Source organism: Cynocephalus volans, chromosome 10 (assembly GCF_027409185.1).
Source record: "Cynocephalus volans isolate mCynVol1 chromosome 10, mCynVol1.pri, whole genome shotgun sequence".
Classification (NCBI taxonomy): Eukaryota; Metazoa; Chordata; class Mammalia; order Dermoptera; family Cynocephalidae; genus Cynocephalus; species Cynocephalus volans.
The window spans coordinates 10,251,174-10,271,383 of NC_084469.1; the positions used below are offsets into that span (position 1 = coordinate 10,251,174).

Below are 20,210 nucleotides of genomic sequence, written 5' to 3' on the forward strand. Positions count from 1 at the left end.
GATGGAAAGAAATAATAGAGATCAGAGTATAACTAAATGAAATAGAAACCTGAAAAATGATATAAAAGATTAATGAAACAAAAATTTCGTTTTTTAAAAAGATAAAATTAATAAACCTTTAGCAAGGCTTACTAAGAAGAGAGAAGACCCAAATAACAAAAATTAGAAATGAAAAAGGTGATATTACAACTGATACCTCAGAAATACAAGGAATCATTACAGACTACTATAAACAACTATATGGCAACAAATTTGAAAATCTGGAGAAAATGGAAAAATTTCTGGACACAAAGAAACTACCAAAACTGAGGCAAGAAGATATAGAAAATCTGAACACATCAATAACAATAAAAGAGATTGAAGCTGTTATTCGAAGGCTCCCAACAAAGAAAAGCCCAGGACCGGATGGGTTAACTACAGAGTTCTACCAAACTTTCAAAGAGGAATTGATACCAATTCTCTAGAAACCATTCCAAAAGATTGAAACAGAGGCCATTCTCCTAAACTCGTTCTATAAGTCAAACATCACCCTGATACCAAAACAAGACAAAGATACATCAAAAATAGAAAACTATAGGCCAATACCTTTGATAAAATACTAGCTAACAGAATACAGCAACACATACACAAAATTATACACCACGATCAAGTGGGATTCATTCCAGGGATGCAAGGTTGGTTCAACATATGCAAATCAATAAATGTGATACACCACATCCATAAAAGCAAAGAGAAAAAACCATACAATCATCTCTATAGATGCTGAAAAAGCATTTGGCAAAATTCAATGTTTGTTCATAATAGAGACTCTCTACAAGTTTGGTATAGATGGAGAATATCTCAACACAATTACAGCCATATATGATAGGCCCAATACCAATATCATCCTGAACGGGGAAAAGCTGAATGGTTTTCCCTTAAGAACAGGAACTAGACAAGGATGCTCACTCTCACCACTTCTATCCAACATAGTGTTGGAAGTATTAGGCAGAGCAATCAAAGAAGGAAAGGAAATAAATGGCATCCAGATTGGAAAAGATGAAGTAAAACTGTTCCTGTTTGTGGATGATAAGATCCTATATATTGAACAGCCTAAAGTCTCTACAAAAAAACTCTTAGAGTTGATAAATGATTTCAGCAAAGTTGCAGGATACAAAATCAACACACAAAAATCAGTAGCATTTCTATACTCCAACAGTGAACATGCAGAAAAAGAAATTAAGAAAGCTAGCCCATTTACAATAGCCACCAAAAAATAAAATACTTAGGAATAAAGTTAAGCAAGGATGTGAAAAATATCTATGAAGACAACTACAAACCACTGTTGAGAGAAATTAAAGAGGATACAAGAAGATGGAAATATATCCCATGCTCTTGAATTGGAAGAATTAAGATTGTGAAAATTAAGATTGTATAGTGATCTACAGCTTCAATAAAATCCCCATCAAAATTCCAATGACACTTTTCTCAGAAATGGAAAATACTATCCAGACATTTATATGCAATAACAAAAGACCATGCATAGCCAAAGCAATCCTGAGCAAAAATAAATAAATAAATAAACAAAGCTGGAGGCAAAACACTACCTGACCTTAAACTATACTACAAAGCCATAATAACCAAAATAGCATGGTCCTGGCATAAAAATGGACACATGGATCAACGGAATACAATAGAGAACCCAGAAATCAACCCATACAACTACAGCCATCTGATCTTTGACAAAGGCACCAAGTCTACACAGTGTGGAAGAGACTGCTCTTCAGCAAATGATGCTGGGAAAAGTGGCTATTCATATGAAAGAGAATGAAACTCGACCTGTATCTCTCACCAAGTACCAAAAATCAATTCAAAATGGATTAAAGAATTAAATATACACCTGAAACAATAAAACTCCTTAAAGAAAACATTGAGGAAACACTCCAGGAAGTAGGAGTGGATACAGACTTCATGAATATGACCCCCAAAGCACAGGCAACCAAAGGAAAAAATAAATGGGATTATATCAAACTAAAAAGCTTCTGCACAGCAAAAGAAACAATCAACAGAGTGAAAAGACAACCAAAAGAGTGGGAGAAAATATTTGCAAAATATACATCTGACAAAGGATTAATATACAGAATGTACGAGGAAGTCAAAAAACTTTACAGCAAAAAAACAAATAACCCAATTAAAAAATGGGCAAAGGAGCTGTATAGGCATTTCTCAAAGGAAGATATACAAATGGCTAACAGACAGATGAAAAAATGCTCAACATCCCTCAGTATTCGGGAAATGCAAATCAAAACCACTTTGAGATACCATCTCACTCCAGTTAGGATGGCTAATATCCAAAAGACTGAATAATAAATGCTGACGAGGTTGCGGAGAAAAAAAACTCTCATACACTATTGGTGGAACTGCAAAATGGTGCAGAGCTTATGGAAAATGTTTTGGAGGTTCCTCAAGGAATTACAGATGGATCTACCATATGACCCAGCTATTCCACTGCTGGGAATATACCTACAGGAATCGAAATCATCATGCCAAAGGGATACCTGTATTCCTATGTTTATTGCAGCACTATTTACAAGAGTTGGAACCAGCCTAAATGTCCATCATTAGAAGAGTGAATAAGGAAACTGTGGTATATCTTATAATGGAATACTACTGTGCTATAAAAAAGAATGAAATACTACCATTTGCAACAACATGGATGGACTGAGAGAAAATTATATCAAGTGAAACAAGGTAGGCACAGAAAGAGAAACGCCACATGTCCTCACTTATTTGCGGGAGCTAAAAGAGAATAAATAAATAAACGTTCAAACAAATAAATGGTGGTGTGGGGGAGAAGACACAACAATCACAACAATTCCTTGAACTTGTTAAGACAAGTGAACAGATATGATGCGGGGGTGAGGTTGAGGGGAGATAGGGAGGGGGAAAATAGGAATGAGTAAATGGACATGAAAATCAACTACAATGTATATTGAGAAGTTGAAATAAAAAAAAAAAGTGGAGATGGGGATACACAAGAAGATCGATTAGGTGAATCCTGTCGAGGATAAATGTTCTCTCTAACAAAGGTAGAATGACAGGCCAGTGTGGCAAATGGGGTCAAAGTTGGAAAGGTTGGTTTATGGCACATTATGGAAGATTTTTAAACATCAGTTTCAATAATGTGATTTTTTTTTTTTTTTTTTTTAGAGTCAATGGAAGGTACTGCAGGTTTTTTTAATGTTCCCTACTAAGCAGGCAACTCAAGCAATCCTCTTCCTTTACAACAAAGCTGTGGCTGGCTGCATCGCACATGCTGTGAATATGATGATACTAACAGGTCACATTTATTAAGCTATTATTATATACCCAATACTAATGTAGTAAGTGCTTTACTTTCATACATCATTTAACATTTATAGAAAAAAATCACTGAAGTAGTTATTTTTATCCCCATTTTACAGATTAGAAAACTGAGATGCAGAAGTTAAAACTGAGATGCAGAAGAAGTTAACTTATCCAATACCAACCGGCTTATAAGAGGCAGAGTGTGGGTTTAAACTTACCTCTTAATTATTCTCAATTCAGGCTACATGGCTTCTCAGTACATTTAAAGATATTTTTGAATTTTAATAGTTAAATGAAACATTTTTAAAACCACATTTCTAACTTGTCTCTCTCAGTGTTTCTCTTATTCAAAGATCCCCACTACTATGATTACATTTCTCATCTTTTTGTTTTCCTAGTAATTATTTTTGAAGCACTAGATTGATAATGAAATATTTGGAAATTTAAAATTTGTTCAAATTTTCTCCAATTTGAGCTCACTGAATGAGCATAAAATTGTGGTTTCCATCAATGACATATCCATCCATCTTTGCATTTAAGTATTTTCACATTGTTTTGCCTACATTTTAGGTTGACCTGGCACATAAACCACATATTTATGTCACATGAATGTTTGATCAAACAGAATAACACGATATAATTTCAAATAAGTAAAAATTTGTATATAAATAAAAACCTAGAAGGAAACAAACCAGAATATTAACAACAATTGTATTAAGGTTATGTGCTTATAGGTGATCTGTTTTCTTTTCTCTAAATTATTTAAAATTGAGTTAAAAAATAAAATAAAATTGGGTTATTAGTGTTATCATTTTCAAATGAAATCAAAAATGTTCTTTTAAAAAAAGAAAGATTATGAAATAACGTATTGGCATCTAATAAGCAACTAATAAAAGTTATCCCTGAAATGCAAAACGTGACGATGTTTCATGAAGGTTTCATGATTCTTGGTTACATGTACTTAAAGCTTTTAGGTCTCACTAAATCACTAGGATTTAATATCAGGCTAGCTGGTGTGGGTCCATCCTCAGCTTCTCTAAGTTCAATCAATTTAAGAGAAACAGGAGTAGGGGTTTAGTGGATTAGTCTCCACAGGCCATTAATCTCTGCATTCTCAGTTTTAATCCAGCCTCTACCAACATGATTGGGAGAAAAAAAATCCCACAAAAAACCCAAACACTCAGAAAAGCTCTAAAGCCGGCTCCCTAGAGATCGACATACTCAGGTCACAGTTTGCTTGTCTCTGCTTAACACCAATACAGCGTTTATCATCTGTTCTATTTCTTGTTGGTTTTTCTTTAATGCTTTTTGCTGAAATTCTCAGATCAGAAACATTTGAAAAGGAAACATGTCGCAATCCCAGGAATAGCTCAGCATTTAATTATCATTTAAAAAATTCTTCTCTAAAGTGAATATGAAACATAAATCAAAACTATGTTTTCACTTTGAAAATGCGTTGAGAAAACATGGCTAAGGTTACCGTGTGCACAAATTAGTGCTTGGGGAAGCTGGAAAGACTGGAAAATAAAAAGGAAATAGAGTAGCCAAATTCCAGTAAAAATGAATGATAGTTTCAAAACATACAGGGTAAATATCACATTTCTTACTATAAATGGATTGGGCCATGAAACCTCATATCTTCATTGCTCTGGCCAATGACCCAACATTTACTTATGATTATGTGGGAAAAACAATAAGAAAATTCCTGAATCAGGGTTTGGTTTATGATACTACTGTCAAGGTTGAATATTTACTGGATTATATGAGAACATATGCTACATTACAGGAGTTGATAAGTTTAAACCACAGTTGAAAAATAAAAATATGTGGCCTTAAATTAAACAAAAATTATTAAAGAAAAATGTGGACCGGATCCAGTAAATTGTCTCTGAAGATCAGTCTATGAAAAGGCATGATCGTCTTCCTTCTTAGTACTTTTAAATTATTCCCCAAACATCCTAGTTTCCCCTAGTGAATCAGATTCAACCAGCCTTAACTGATTATGTGCTATGTGCAGACATTGTGCTAAACATATTCACATGCACTGGCTCATTTAACCTCCATATTTTACATGATATTGCCAAATTCCTCCCTAATTTTGACGAACATGTCTTTTGTTTTTTTAGCTTCAGCCATAACAATAGCAAAAACCATCACTTATCAAGTGCATTCTATGTGCCAAACACCATAATACGTTTTTTAATTTCAATCCCCCTTTAACTCTGAAGATAGATGTTATTACCTCCAGTTTACAAATGAGGATACTGAGGCTTAGTCAGAGATACAAAGTAACTTCCCAAGGTCACACAATGAGTAACAGCAGAGTTGAGATTAAATAATAAGACTTAATACACAAAGTTTTCAATAAATGCTTTTATGTAGCAGTCAGTGATGACACTTAGACTCTTTCCCAAGGTCTTACTAGGGGCCGACAAGGACATCATTCTGCAAACATAGTCTGGGTTATTCTCTCATAATGCTTTATCTTACACTTGCCTCTCCAGAAAGTCATTTTCTACTTTTCTGTGCATGCAGTCACACTCTTGAAAGTTCTTCCTATGTTTTAACCTGGCTGCCTCGACATTTCAAAAACTATAGAAGTTTAGCAACAAGAGCAAACTTGGATAATTTTCTTTGAAAGTCTGTTAACACCATAAAGTTTCCAAGTTAGAACGGGACTTAGAAATTACCTAGTGCAAAATCCATGTTTAAAAGGACAAAACTGAGACCCAGAGCATTAAAATGACTTCCCTCATGCCACAGAGCTAGTAGTCGCAAAATTAACACCAAATACAATGTGTCCTAACTTCCATTCTAATAATCCTTTCAGCAAACCTCCTGATTCTCTCTTCCCTATAATTTATATAAATATGCTGTGGGAGCAATACTTAGGAAGTCAAATTTCTAGACCTAGGAATGGTATTAGCTCACTCTTAACCAGTTTTCTGTCGTAATCTAACTTTTTAAGCAAAATAACATCTTGAATCCTATAAATAGTTTTTGTTGAATAGTTTTTGGGTAGACCATTGTTGAAAAGATCTTTGAAAGTTTAATCACTATTCTACATACTTGCTTACTCTCTCAAGGAATTCAGCTGTATTTCTGCAGCCTTATAAACAGGTTATGAATTACTCACAGATATATTATGATAAAACCATAAAGAACTTCATACTGTTTGACCCAATGATCAAAATATTGAGAATACTTTTAAAGATTATCAATAAATATCTATTGCCATGAAAAAGCATGTTAAAAATGGCATAAACTGATAACAATATAGACGTTCAAAAACAGGGGAAAGAAATATAAATAATGCTGTCTTAGACGAATAAATTATTTTGGAAACATAACACAAAAATTATGTAGACTAAGGAGGCAGATACTAGCTAATTGTTCACCAAACCAAGTTTCCTTTTTCCTGGGCACAAGGCTAGCCTACAATTCCCAAGCTCCTTTGGCATAAGATGTGGCCTTGTGGCTATTCAGAAATGATGTACACAGCTTTTCTTCTCAGCCAATAAAAACCTCTCACATGATCTTCCTCCACGCTTTTTTCCTCCATCTATTGATGTTGATGCCCAGGACATCTTTAAAAACCATGTCTTGAAGATAGCAGAGCGTCCACTAGCCTTGAGACTCACGAATCACTACAAAAGACAGGATTTTTTTCTGTTTTATCCCTTTCCCTTTACCAAGCCCCTACACACACACACAAATACATACACACACATACAAATGCACAGACAGCAACTGGACAATTAATGTAAGAAGTATTTTGCATAGCAAAGGAAACAATCAACAGAGTGAAAAGATAGCCTACAGAACGGGAGAATATATTTGTAACCTATACATCTGACAAGGGATTAATATCTAGAATATACCATGACCTCAAACAACTTAACATTAAAAAAAATACTACAAAAATGGGCAAAGGAGTTGAATAGACATTTCTGAAAGGAAAACACACAAATGGCCAACAGGTACATGAAAAAATGCTCAACATCACTAAGCATCAGGGAAATACAAATCGAAACCACACTGAGATATCATCTCACCACAGTTGGACTGGCTATTAACAAAAAGAAAATAACAAATGCTGGCAAGAACGTGGAGAAAGGAGAACCCTCCTACACTGTTGGTAGGACTGTAAATTAGTACAGCCATTATGGAAAACAGTATGAAGATTTCTCAAAGAACTACAGATAGAACTACCATTTGATCCAGCAATCCCACTGCTGGGTATATCCCCGAAGGAATGGAAATCATCAGGTCAAAGTGATACCTGCACTCCCATGTTTATCGCAACTCTATTTACAATAGCCAAGACATGGAACCAACTTAAATGTCCACTGATGGAAGACTGCATAAGGAAAATGTGGCATATGCTCCATGGAATACTATTCTTCCATAAAAAAAGAATGAAATTCTGCAATTTGTAGCAATATTGATGATCTTGGAGAAAATTATGTGAAGTAAAACAAGCCAGGTACAGAAAGAGATACACCACGTGTCCTCATTCGTAAGTGGGAGCTAAGAAAGAGAGAAAGAAGGAAGGAAGAAAGGACGGAAAGAAAAAAGAAAAGAAAGAAAGATGGAAGGAAGGAAGGAAGGGAGAACAATCACAATTAATACACTGAACTTTCAGGACAGAACAGAACTGTGATTACTAGAGGTGGGAAAGGGAGAGGGGAGTTAGAGAGAGAAATTGGTTAGTGGACACAAAGAATGATTACATTTTGTAATGATGAATATACTAATTATCCTGATTTGATCATTACATATTATACACAAGTATGGATAGTCAACTCCCTACCCCACAAATATGTATAATCAATTACATTTCAATAAAAATTTTAAAAATAAATAAAAGAATTTTTAAAAGACTAATAAGCAAAAATAAAAAATGTAAGAAGTAAGGTTCTATTGTGTTATATCACTGAAATTGGAGGGTTTATCTTTCAGGAGTCCAGGACTTCCTGAACTGATACAACTAGGAAGCAATGTGGGAAAATACGGTATCATGTAAAATTATTAAAAAGTACAAAGATTTAAAGTTAAAAACGTTATAATTTCAAACTTTCATAAATAAAAATTTCTTCTATGGGGAATCATTTTTTTCCCTAAATTTTCATGATACTTTTGTGTCATATTTAGCATTAAAATAAACTCAGTGATTCCCAGCATTACTAGTGTTTCTGACAGTAAAACACTTTTGCATATACAGTCCCTGTCTTGAAAGGAGCACCGATTGAGGGAAAGCCTCTCACCTGAGCACATGCAGGAGCACAAAAAGGGCCGCACAAACTCTTGCACTTAAAATTACATGCAGCCCTCATTTAGCCACTACAACACAATGCTAAAACAAACTAAAAGGCCACAAAGAACCTCACCCCAGTGGAAAAACAAGGATGGAACTTGTCCAGATATAAAAAGTAATGACTTCACTACCTTATATTCCATTCTACAGGGATTTGAGTCACTGTAACTTAGAGCTGGTATCCTTACGGTGTATTATAAGACTTAGCAAGTGACATATTTCTATTCACATCTACAACAGAAAGATAACCCCCACAGATGCCTCACTTTCTACCCATAGGTATACTCATAAGTATATGCCCCAAACATCTACTGAGAAGTTAACAGTAGAGCCCTTGTTCTCTATACCTCCTCTTATTTTTTTTCTGTGATTAAAATATCAAGCAAACAAACAACAACAAATTATCCAACTGACCATTTCCTCACAGTTGCAAAGATCAATGAGGTGATTACAAGCAGAATTTGCAGCCAAATACAGCAAATCCACTTTTTCAATTCCTAAGCTCCTGGCTCTTCTCTCTGGAAAGAGGTAAGCAGCTACACCACAATTCTGTTACAAAAGGCCAGATGGCAAGTAATATTTACTGACACAAGACTGAAAACACCATAGAGACCAGAATCATTTCTCATACTGCTCTGCATCAAGACTAAAAGGAGGGGTGCCTATTCCCCTAAACCACTCTAGTTCAATACTAAATAAAGGGTGGTGAACTTTTTCTATAGTGTTGGTTTCTCTCAAGCTGAAACCCAATAAGAAAACACCATACCCTAAGCAATCTCCTCTAATAGGAGCAGAGAGGACATGGAGAGAGAACCAACAGTGCATCTATTGATCCTTAATTGTCCTAGTTCAAGCCTTCATTCAGTATGGTGTCATAAAACACAAAGGAGCTGAAATACATTCAAACAACCATGAATGCCCCAAATAAGGATGGTTCATCACGTGGAGATGTAAGTGGAGTCTGAGAAGAAAATAGAAAGTATCAAATACATTGCTCACTGGGAAGGTTCCTTTTCTCTGTGACTGCACATTCACAAACCTACATGCAGTACAAAGCAAGAGAGCAGCAAACAGATGACTTCCTTATCTGCCCTCCCTCTGACCCTAGATCTTGTTTCCCAGTCTTCTGCGAAGGAAAGAAATCCATTTTAAATCACTCCTTCTCATTCATTTATATATTAGTTCAGTCATTCATTATTGAGCATCTTCTACATGCCAAGCAGCGGACTGGGCAACAGGAAAATAAGCCCACAATATTTGTGTGTCACTAGGTATACATTCTACAAGGACAGAGGAGATCACGGTTGTTTTGTTTACATTTTATCTGAAGGCTGGCCCAGTGCCTGCCTCAAAGGAGGCATTTATTAGCATTTGTGGAATGAACAGATACATTAAACACTGGAAACAAACAAACAAAAAGCCTCTTTCATAGATTTGTTACTTTATTTGTTCATTTCAAGAATCCTGTGAGGTATTTATTATTATTCCAATCTCACAGAGGAGGAAAGGTCTGTGCTCACTCAATAAATATTGCCATCAGAATTATTTTCCTTGAGGGTGAAAGGTAGCTGTTGTGTGTAGTGGGGAGAGAGGGGAGCGGAAGGGGAATATGTTGACTCATATCCCTCAGTAAATGTGTTTATTCCAACTCTGGCATTGCTGCCAAATGTGTTGCAAAGACAGCAAGACTTGGCTCTGGAAATCTCACCAGAAAGTTGCAGGCTTTATTTCCTACTGCCCAGCCCCTTCAGCCACTGGTCATGAAGTATTAGACAAAGTTAAAGATTAATTCTGCATTTGTTGTGACAAAAGTGCCACCTCTCCCAGATCAGGAAGCAAAAGGCATTTGCAGGCTGTCTCTTTCATAACCACTGGTCATCTCTCCACTGACTTCATGATGGCACATTAATGCAACTGTAATCAAACCCAAACATTGGCTATCTCATTACCACCAGCTCAATCTTGCTAATAAAGAGCTAGCATGGCTTTGTTATAAACCAGACCATTACTCACCACCCAAAGCCCCCTGTCCTCATCCCAGAACGCTGGAAATCCTTTAAAGTTCTGTATAAGGTTACATGGGATGGAAACTACAAAAAATAAATAAATAAATAAATAAAAAGTGGTAAGAAAGAATAATCAAAAAGAGTAAGATGGTAATTGGCACACTGCAAAGCCCAGGATCAGCTGATAGGGTCCTGGCTCTTTTTCTTAGGGTGTAAATACATGGCGATAAATTAAGTAAGGAGACAAACTCTGTATCTATATCTGGTTACCTCAAAAGCTTCTGGGAAGCCACCTGGAACCAGAGACCACACTGGAAAACAGCTAGTGATCTGGGCCAAATGCAGCATAGCTGGACCAGAGCCAAAAGCTTTAACCCTGCCTCGTCTGCTTCTAATGAAGAGAAGAATGCAGACTACACACTACTTTGGGCCTTAAAGAATGCCTTTCCTACACAGAGGGGCATAGGGTAGTTTTTACTGACGTTATTATTATACGCAAGGTATTACTGTTACAGAAGTCATGTATCCTAAACACTCTTCCATCTCATCTATCACACTCCACTCTTTAGTTGTTGTCATATTGACCTCTTACCTGTCCCCTGAATTCATCATGTCCTATCTGATCTCCCTGCTTTTCCAAATGCTGTTTCCTGTGATCATACCACTCCTCCTGGTTATTCAGCCAAAATTTTCCAGCACCACGCTCAGCCAGTGAGCAAACCGGCCATCCCTATTTAGGATCCGAACCCGTGGCCTTGGTGTTATCAGCACCGCACTCTACCGAGTGAGCCACGGGCCGGCCTCAAAATTTTCCAAGCCAACTCTTCAGCATCCTTCAAGACTCAGCCCAAGCATCTTCCAGCTAAGACTACTTATTCTCCTTCCTCCACCCTCCCACCTCTACAATGAGTCAGATGTCCCTTCTCTGTTTTCCTCAAACATTTTATGACAGTACTTATCACATCCTGTTGTAACTACTACTATTTTAAAAATCAGTCTCTTACTAAATTATAAGTTTCATGACAATACTTATCACATCCTGTTGCAACTACTAATATTTTAAAAATCAGTCTCTTACTAAATGATAAGTTCTGGAGGGAAAGTCAGTATCTTCCTCATTCTCATTGGATCCCCAGTTCCTGACATGTAGTGCGCCCTCAACACATGCTCAATGATTAAGCGGACAAAGGAAATCATTTCATTGAGGTTTCTGTACTCTATGGTATCTGGACCATTATGAGAGTAAAATGGATATATAATTTAGCTGGCCGAGGGTATATTTTTCCAAGTGAACATGAAGTCTATTGGAAATAAGAGTTGTGCAGACTGTAATAAGGTAAAAGTGCTGCAGAATGCCTTGTATACTTTAAGCATTTATTTAGTGTGAAATAGTGCGTCAGTTGCTTGGCCTACAATTAATCTTCATGACACAAATGCATGTTTGGATGATTCATTTCTCGTAGCCTTCACCTAATGCTAAAGATGTTTTTATTATCATTCAAGTACAAAATTGAAGACATTTGTATTTGCTTAACATGAAAACACCAAATCTCAAAGATCATGGTAAGTCAGGGACATAAGAGATAGGAAAATAGTCTTTTTTATTTTTTTAAAAAGTCTATCACTCAGAATGTCCTGTAATGGCCTAATTAATCTATTAGGACAGGATTTTTTAAATGGGTTTTGTAGATTTTGTGATCAAGAATAAAGGTTACCAAGCAAAGAAGACAGAAGTTAGGTGCTAAGTTATTGCTCATTACAATTAAAGTACAAAAGTACCTTATTAAGTTGCACAGAAACCTTATCATGTCATTTTCTTTAGCTTCCCCTTAGCTTCTCATAACTAAATCATAAGATCTAAATTTCTTATCTTGGCTCTCAAGCCCTTTCACATTGGCCCCAGGTTATTTTTGTAACCCTAATATCCCTTCTTGTCTATGGACATACTATTCTTGCCTCATGTTATCTCTCCCTCCCGCCCACCTCCACAGTTCTTTTGAAGTCTCACATATTCGCCAGGTCTCATTCAAATGTTTTCTCCTCTATAAATCCTTCTCCTTCCCCACTTGCACCACCACCAACAGAGTTAATTGCTCCTCTTTTATATTCCTATTATACTTTGTACTCACCTCTATAACATAACCTGCACTATCTTGTAAATACTAAGGACCAGGTGTGATTCCAGTGCCTGACACACAGCTATCAATCCATTTTTGTTGAACATGGAAGAAATGACTGAATAATGAACTGGCACTTATAAGAACAGGTCCAAAGTGTCAACAACAATTATTATTATTGATGTTAATGATGATGTTGATGATTTTATGGGAGCAGCTTCAATTTACTGAGTAACTACCACATGTCAGGCACTGTGGCAGGATGTTGTGTACATTTTCTCTAGTCTTCATTTTACAGATGAGGAAGCTGAGGCTCAGAGAACTAGAATTACTTGCTAAGACCACACAGAGTGAAAGCTGAAGTTAGAATTCACATGCAGGCCTGTTTTGGTTCCAGAGCCCATGCCTACTCTCATACAGTTTGGCCAGTGGTTAATGTATTCCAGGTATCCTTCCAGGCATTTTACGAATAGCATTTTGTTATTCTTATAATAACTCTGCAGGATCAGTAACCTTGAGAGCTAATTATCATCTCCATTTTATAGATGAGAAAACTGAAGCCTTTTTCCATCCCCTTTGAGAAAGCTGAAGCCTTTTCCCACTCTCTTTCCCCCCCAAAAAACGCAACTGTCGACAATCCCAGTACAGCAGTAATTGGAAACATGCACACTTAAACTATGCACAGTACAGCAGTAATTGGAAACATGCACACTTAAAATCCAAAGAAACATTAAAGTTTTAAACAAGTTTTAACCAAATTCAATCCATTGAGTCAGTGCAAATATCCATAATAAAAAAATAAAAATCACAAAGAGAATAACTATATAGTTTTTCCCTATATATTCACAGTTATTTACATAGTTATTCCCTATATAGTTATTCCCTTCCCAGGCGGGCTCACCCCAACTTTTCAGTACCTCTCAAAGTGAACCTTTTATTTCAGTTAGGACTGTACGTACATTCACTCATTCTTGTTCCTCCTCTTTTGATGATAGGGTCCCCTCTGTCTCTTTTATCAATCTAATATCCTCCTTTTCCTTCATATCTGGACTTCACTCTTCTAAAATTTATGTCCTTTATTAAAAAATTAGGTCTTATTGCTATTGTTTTCTATCATGATATATTTTGGCATTACAACTTTGCTTTTATCATTATACCTTAAAAATTAAGCATTATTCATATTATTTTATATCCCTCAACTTATGTGTATGTATCTCAGCTTTACTTTTATAAATATATCTTAAGCATGGATCATTCCATATCATAGTAAAGATGCAGGTACTTTACATTTGTAAAAATGCTCACAAAGAATGCTCAGGATCACTTTCTGGTGTTTCCCTCAACAATCCTTTGAAATGGCAATGCAAATATAATTTTCACTTTACAGATGAGAAATCTGAGACTCTGAAAGGTTAAAAGAATTGCCCAAAGTCATATAGGCCATTAAGGCAGAGTTGGATTGCAGAATGGGGCTTCTGACTTCCATACTCTTGCAATAATGGCTTGCACCTGGCTCTCTTTCTGACCTAAACTCCAGGCCCAAATATGTAACGCTTAATTAAGGTGATAAGTTGAGATGTTAGGTACTGATTTCCTAGGATGGCAAACAAACCCCTCTCCTACCTATGGGAATGTTTCTCAACACTGACATTTCTTTTACCCCTTGAGATTTTATATTACTCACGAGGACTCTCTGGGCTCACTTCCTGGAGAGTTTCATCTGTGATGATGGTTACCTATCAGCACCTGGGCTATATGACATCACATGGGAAGCTGGACTTAAAGAAATCATATTGCTAATGAGATAATATGGCTAGACTTTGGGTGAGACTCTTAAATAAAAGAATGTCCTATGTCAAGCCATATTAAAAGTATATGCAGTTTGCCTTACAAAAAACACTTTAAAGTTGGGTCCATACTGAGTTATAATATACAAGCAGAAAGGAAAATTCTCTTGATCTCCTGGGTAATAAGCACTACATGGTTCCCTGACGATTTACTAAACTTTCCAAGCTTTATTTGAATATTGGTATGAAATTGGTTACACTCATTACTATGTACCAAAGCTTAATTCTGCCTTTCTCACTTGTATGAGAAGGACAATTAAGAGATATTTCAAAATTGTTTAGCTAAGGCCTCCTTGAAACTGGGATTCATGTTCAATGTCATAAAATGTATTTGCTAATGATTCTTTTCCTTTTCCTTTTAAACTAGTTGAGGTGAAACAAGGCAAAAAGCTCTGCTCTACCATGAACCAAACCTATGTCACATTGGTAGGAAATAAATGATGATATTATTGCATGCTTACTATATAGCGCACACTGTGCTACGTGAAAATCATTGAACACATTATCTCATTTAATCCATATAACACACATGTGGGGTATGTACTATTATGCCCTTTTTGCACATAAAAAAGTTGAAGTTAAATCATTTTAATTTTCAAATGAGGAAAAGGATGTACGAAATATTTCTTGCATGTAGGGATTGCTGGTCATAAGATGCTGTGGACACCCATAAGATGCTAGTTTCACCCAGATGACTGACAGAGTTATGTCCAACTCAAATGCTACCTTAATTCTAGCTCTAAATTGTAATCAGCTTAGGTGTTCACTTTCAAACTCTCTAAAACTTACATCCATTTAACCCAATTTATTCTTTACTTAGAGACATCAAAATAAAAAATACCGAATAAAATCATTTGAAAGAAATCTTGAACCAAACATAAATAATATACTGAATTTTGACTCAGACCTGGGTGTGAATCCTTCAGGCTGAACCCTTGTGGACTTTGGTTGCCTCATCTATAAAACTATCCCACAAATTCTAACGATAGATGAGTTCAAATACGTGCAGTATATATAAAATGTATGAAAGAATCACTTAACTCAAACTGTTATTATAGTTATTATTATGAATAAACTGATAAAAAAGTCAAAGTTATGCAAGGGCAGAGCAGGATGCATTGTATAAATTAAATCAGGCAGCTGTCTTTCGGCCAGGAAATTCTCTACACATGCTGTTTAAGCATTCATTCTCGCTGATCTGAGCTGCTTTTGTAAAAAGGGAATGGTGCTCTTGCTAGCACAGAGAAAAATCATCCTGATACTCTCTCTGTTTCTCTCTGGTCTTCTCACAGATCCTGGCTGCCTTACATTTTCAGCAAAATAAAATCTAAATTTAATGTGGAGCCAGAAGAACTCCCAGATCATGGCATTCTTTCTTTAGCCTAGCCTTGTTATCATTAAGTAGCCAAAATTGATATGATCTCTCAAATGGAAGACATACATGCTACCTACACAGCAGCTAGTTCAGCCTGGTCAAGAAGACCCCCACTCCTGTTTCCCAACAGATTCATCACAACCACATTTTAAGTGCAGAGCCATCAAATATACCAAGCCTGGGTGTCTGTATTTTAAGCAATATATCCAAACTGGCCCAGGGAGAAAACTCCTTCGGTATACTTTTAATTTGGAGGGTGGGGTAGAAGGGGTGTAGGAACCTTTGGTTAACGAAACACTAAACTACAAAGCACCAGAGTGTTCCTTAAAGCAAATTCTACCAAACGAAATTCAATCAATACACCTTCCATAGGTCAAAGCTACTATCAACATTTTCCTTCTGCAAAATGTTTATGCTGCGGACACTGCTGGCCTTTTCCAGCCTGGTATTCCTCAGTAATAAAGCCAATCCCCCAGTGCATCAATCGTTGATGTCCAGTAACTCAGACAGGATTAGTACTCATTTACTGGTCAGGGCAAGTCATCCCAAGACAGTGAAGAGGTGCTTTGTTTTTATTTTATTTTATTTTTTTAATTTGAGATTTAGTAGATTCTATGCTTATGGTGTTGTGCTCCTGCTAAAGCTCAGCCATGAGTAAATTAAAACTGCAAATCACAGAAACAGAAAGACCCACTAAACTCTCCCTGAGCCGCAATTTTTAACCCTTAGTGAATTTCATTTCTATACATCCTAAGGTTTTCAGGTGGGAAAAGAAAGGAGTTTGAGTCCCCCAGACTGTGGCAATTGTGAATCATAATCATATTCCTGAGCATAATTCTGACATATGTCGGCATCACTGAATGAGTAGTTGTGCTCACAGGAGGAGGAGGCCACCTTGGCCATGAAGAAAGAATGAATGGTCTTTTAAAGTTAAGTTTATGTATGTATAAATGTAGAGTGCATAATGTTGCATCTCTATCTAAACGTCTTCATAAAGTGCAAATTAATGCAGATGCTAACTAGGCATTTGGAACGCTAACCTAGTTTTCTGTGTTTAGCTAATAGCTAGCAATTTTGCTTACACTTTTATCCTCTCATTACACAGCAATGATGAATATTTAGTAAATACATGTGAAAGGCCACATACTTCATAGCACTCCTCCTGAGTTGGAAATAAACCCCTTCTAATGATTCTGTTTGAATAATTTAGCTGCTGATATACCAAACTAAATATAGCTGTGACAAGTATCCCACTAAAGGCTCTATTGGAGGCTAAGGACAGACCCTTTTTCAGCTTGTTCCTCTCTGTGATTACCCAGTCAAATTCAGGGTAAGGGCTGGGGACAGAGAGGATGCTGGGGAAAATCCACAGCCTCAGTGAATGTTAACCCTTTGCAAATCTTAAAGGGACTCAGATGGCTTGTCTGATTTGAAAATTATTTATGATGCTGGGGAGAGGTAGGGAAAGGCTATTATTATAGCTAATCAAATATCCTGGAACAAAAGAGAGAGAGTTTGAATACCCATTAGAAGAAAAAGATGTAAAATGTGGCCTTGTGAGATGCTACCCAGTTCATCCCCTGGACATATGACTGATATGAACCTTTACAAGTCACCAGGAAATTTTTGCTCTGAGATGCAGGATGGAGTAAAAGAGGTCTCTCTAGAGGAGTGGGGTGACCCCAATGCACTTTTTTTTTTTTGCCTGCCAGGTATACAACACATGTCACTAAAGAATTACAGAGGGAAATTTTTTACTAGGGTGGCCAAGCCCCAATGAATGATTTTGGACAACAGATTCCTATTCCTGCCATATGAGGAGAAAATTGAAACTGAACAGTGAGTGGTATTTGGAAGTGGGTCCAGGGTGAGGGCAGAACAAGGGTTTTTACTACCCAGAATCAGGTGTGGCTTAGGGGGTGGGGGCTGGTGGGGCCCAGGAAGAGGCAGAAAACATGTGTCTCCACCCCACTGCTGCTCAAATGTGTCTGCTCACAGGGGCAAGGTTCCTGTTCTCTTCTGGTGGTGACTTCATGGGAAGTTGGCTGAGTCCCCAATTCTGCAGAGGGAATGCAGGCAGAAGGGAGCACTGCAAATGTGCTTTACCCTGGGTGCTTAAATGGCAGGTGCGACGGGAAATGGGTGGGTGCTGTCAATGGGATGAGCCACTGAACTGGGGAATACTGCTGCTCCTGGGGCTTTCCCTCCCAATTGCCACCCATGCCCAATTCCCTGCACCAACAGAGGTGCTGCTCAGAAATCAGAATCCCTTCCAACACACAGACAGTGTGCACACAAGCCATACCTCAGGCGCAGGTGCACACAAGCCATACCTCAGTCGCCTCAACACCCTGGGTTCCCACCTGCTCCTAAAACCACAGACTGGCACAAATAGCCTGAGATCAGTGAGTCTGAGCCAGCACATCTTGACCACAGGAAATTAAGAAAGACCATGATCTAAAGTGATATTTGTCATACTGTGTTGCTTCTGATGTTTTTTTTCTTTTATTTGGGGTAGAGGCGGTGTGCCCGCAGGTTTCAAACCAACACAATCGGTCCTGACGTGTTTGGGGAAGGCTTGGAGCACCTCCACATCTCTCTGGTCCCTGCTAGTACTCTCCAGTCCCGCATCCTCCTGCAGTCTCTTGAAAGTGCCTAGATACCAGGGCAGGGCTCTGCGTCCATTTTGCCAGCCACGAACCACCGAGTTTGGGAACTTTTAAAGCCAGAGAATGGCGGTGGGGGCTGCCAGGGCTCAGATTTCGGCGCCAGAGTTCTCAGCCAGGAAAGCAGTTGAAAATCAACACCCATCTGCCTCTTCTTTCTCATCCCCCATCCTTTCTCCCTTCCAGAACTGCATACAGATCCTAACTCCAAAGCGCACACAAACACACACACACATGCCCGCGCGCGCGCGCGCACACACACACACACACACACACGCACACACACCACTTTGGGCTAAGAAGATTTTTGATTCGGAAGGCGGCAAACCCGCAGAGCTGAAAGGGTCTCTGCCACCCCCTCCCTTTCCGCCCCGCGTCTACACACAATAAAACCCCATGCAGTCCCTAAACCACATATTCCAAACCCGCCCGTGACTCCAGCGCGTCCCGTACCTGATATGCAGACGATGAAATTGGCTTGAAGAAGAAAAAGCACCTCCCAGACTATTTCCATCCTCTGATTCTCATTCCAAGTGCATCACTCGACGGGAAAACGGGGGGCAGGGGGGAGCCCAGCACGGCACACACACATACACACACGCACACACTCTTGAGCGAGCGCACACGCACTCCCACCCGACAGCCGGCCAGGGATTGTCACCCCCGAGATCAATATCGCAGTTTGAATTGTTCCGGCAAATCTCCCCTCGGGCTCGACGGATGGGCGCCCCAGATGTGCTGACACATGTCCGGTGCCTCGCTGCCTCGGAGGTCTCCCCGCTCGCGCGTCTCTGCTCCTTGGACCAGCGGCGGAAAGAGCACTAGCGGCGGCGCCGGCGGCAGCCACCTGAAGCCACCAGCGCTGGGCTCTTCCTGAAAAAACGAGACTCCGATCCTCCTGGTGCCCCAAGAAGACATAGACGATAGCCCCCCGCCGGGCCGCGCCGTGCAGGTCCGGGCGCCCGGCAGCTCGGAGCTCGCTGGCTAAGCCCGGGCCGTCCGCGGCAAGTTGCCCTCGAAGTCCGCCCGGCTCACCGGGGCATGGTCAGAGGGTGGCTGCTCCGCTCCAGGGCGGTTCTCCTCCTGCTTCCGGGGAGTGGAGGGAGGAGCAGACATGCAGACAGAGACAGAGAAAGACAGGCAGGGATTATTGCCCGAAACCGCCGGCCGCCTGCAGCTTCAACCGACCCTCCCAGCTCCCCAGGTCCCCGCGCAGCCTGCCGCCTCCGAGACGGGTTGGGGCCGCGCGCCCAGGGCGCGGGGGACTGGGGCGCGTCGGGCGCCCACGGGCTGCCCACGTCGCGCGCGCGCTTTCTGCTCCTCTGCTATTTTCCCGGGCTCCCCAGAACCCCCGGTTGCCTCGCTTCCATCGCCCGCGCCTTCCGCCGCCGCCGAGATTTTCTGCAATGCAACTGCAGGGGTCGTTATTTCCTCGCCTACGGATTCCGACGCTTCTCGATTCAGAGGGGAGGAGGAGGGTAGGTGGGGGTGGGAGGAGGGAGAGGAGGAGGCCCGGCCAGGTGAGCGTCCTCGCAGCCCCCGTGAGTCCCAAAGT

At 39.1% G+C, this 20,210-nt stretch overlaps 1 protein-coding gene across 1 annotated transcript in view; it reads right to left on the minus strand.

Moving 5' to 3' along the window:
• Positions 1-19,169, minus strand: part of CA10 (carbonic anhydrase 10) — a 488,423-nt gene extending 469,254 nt beyond the window's left edge. Inside the window, exon 1 of the mRNA XM_063113016.1 lies at positions 19,109-19,169. Coding sequence (XP_062969086.1) covers positions 19,109-19,169 — 61 coding nt within the window. The remainder of the gene's footprint in view (positions 1-19,108) is intronic.
• Positions 19,170-20,210: the final 1,041 nt, after the last annotated feature.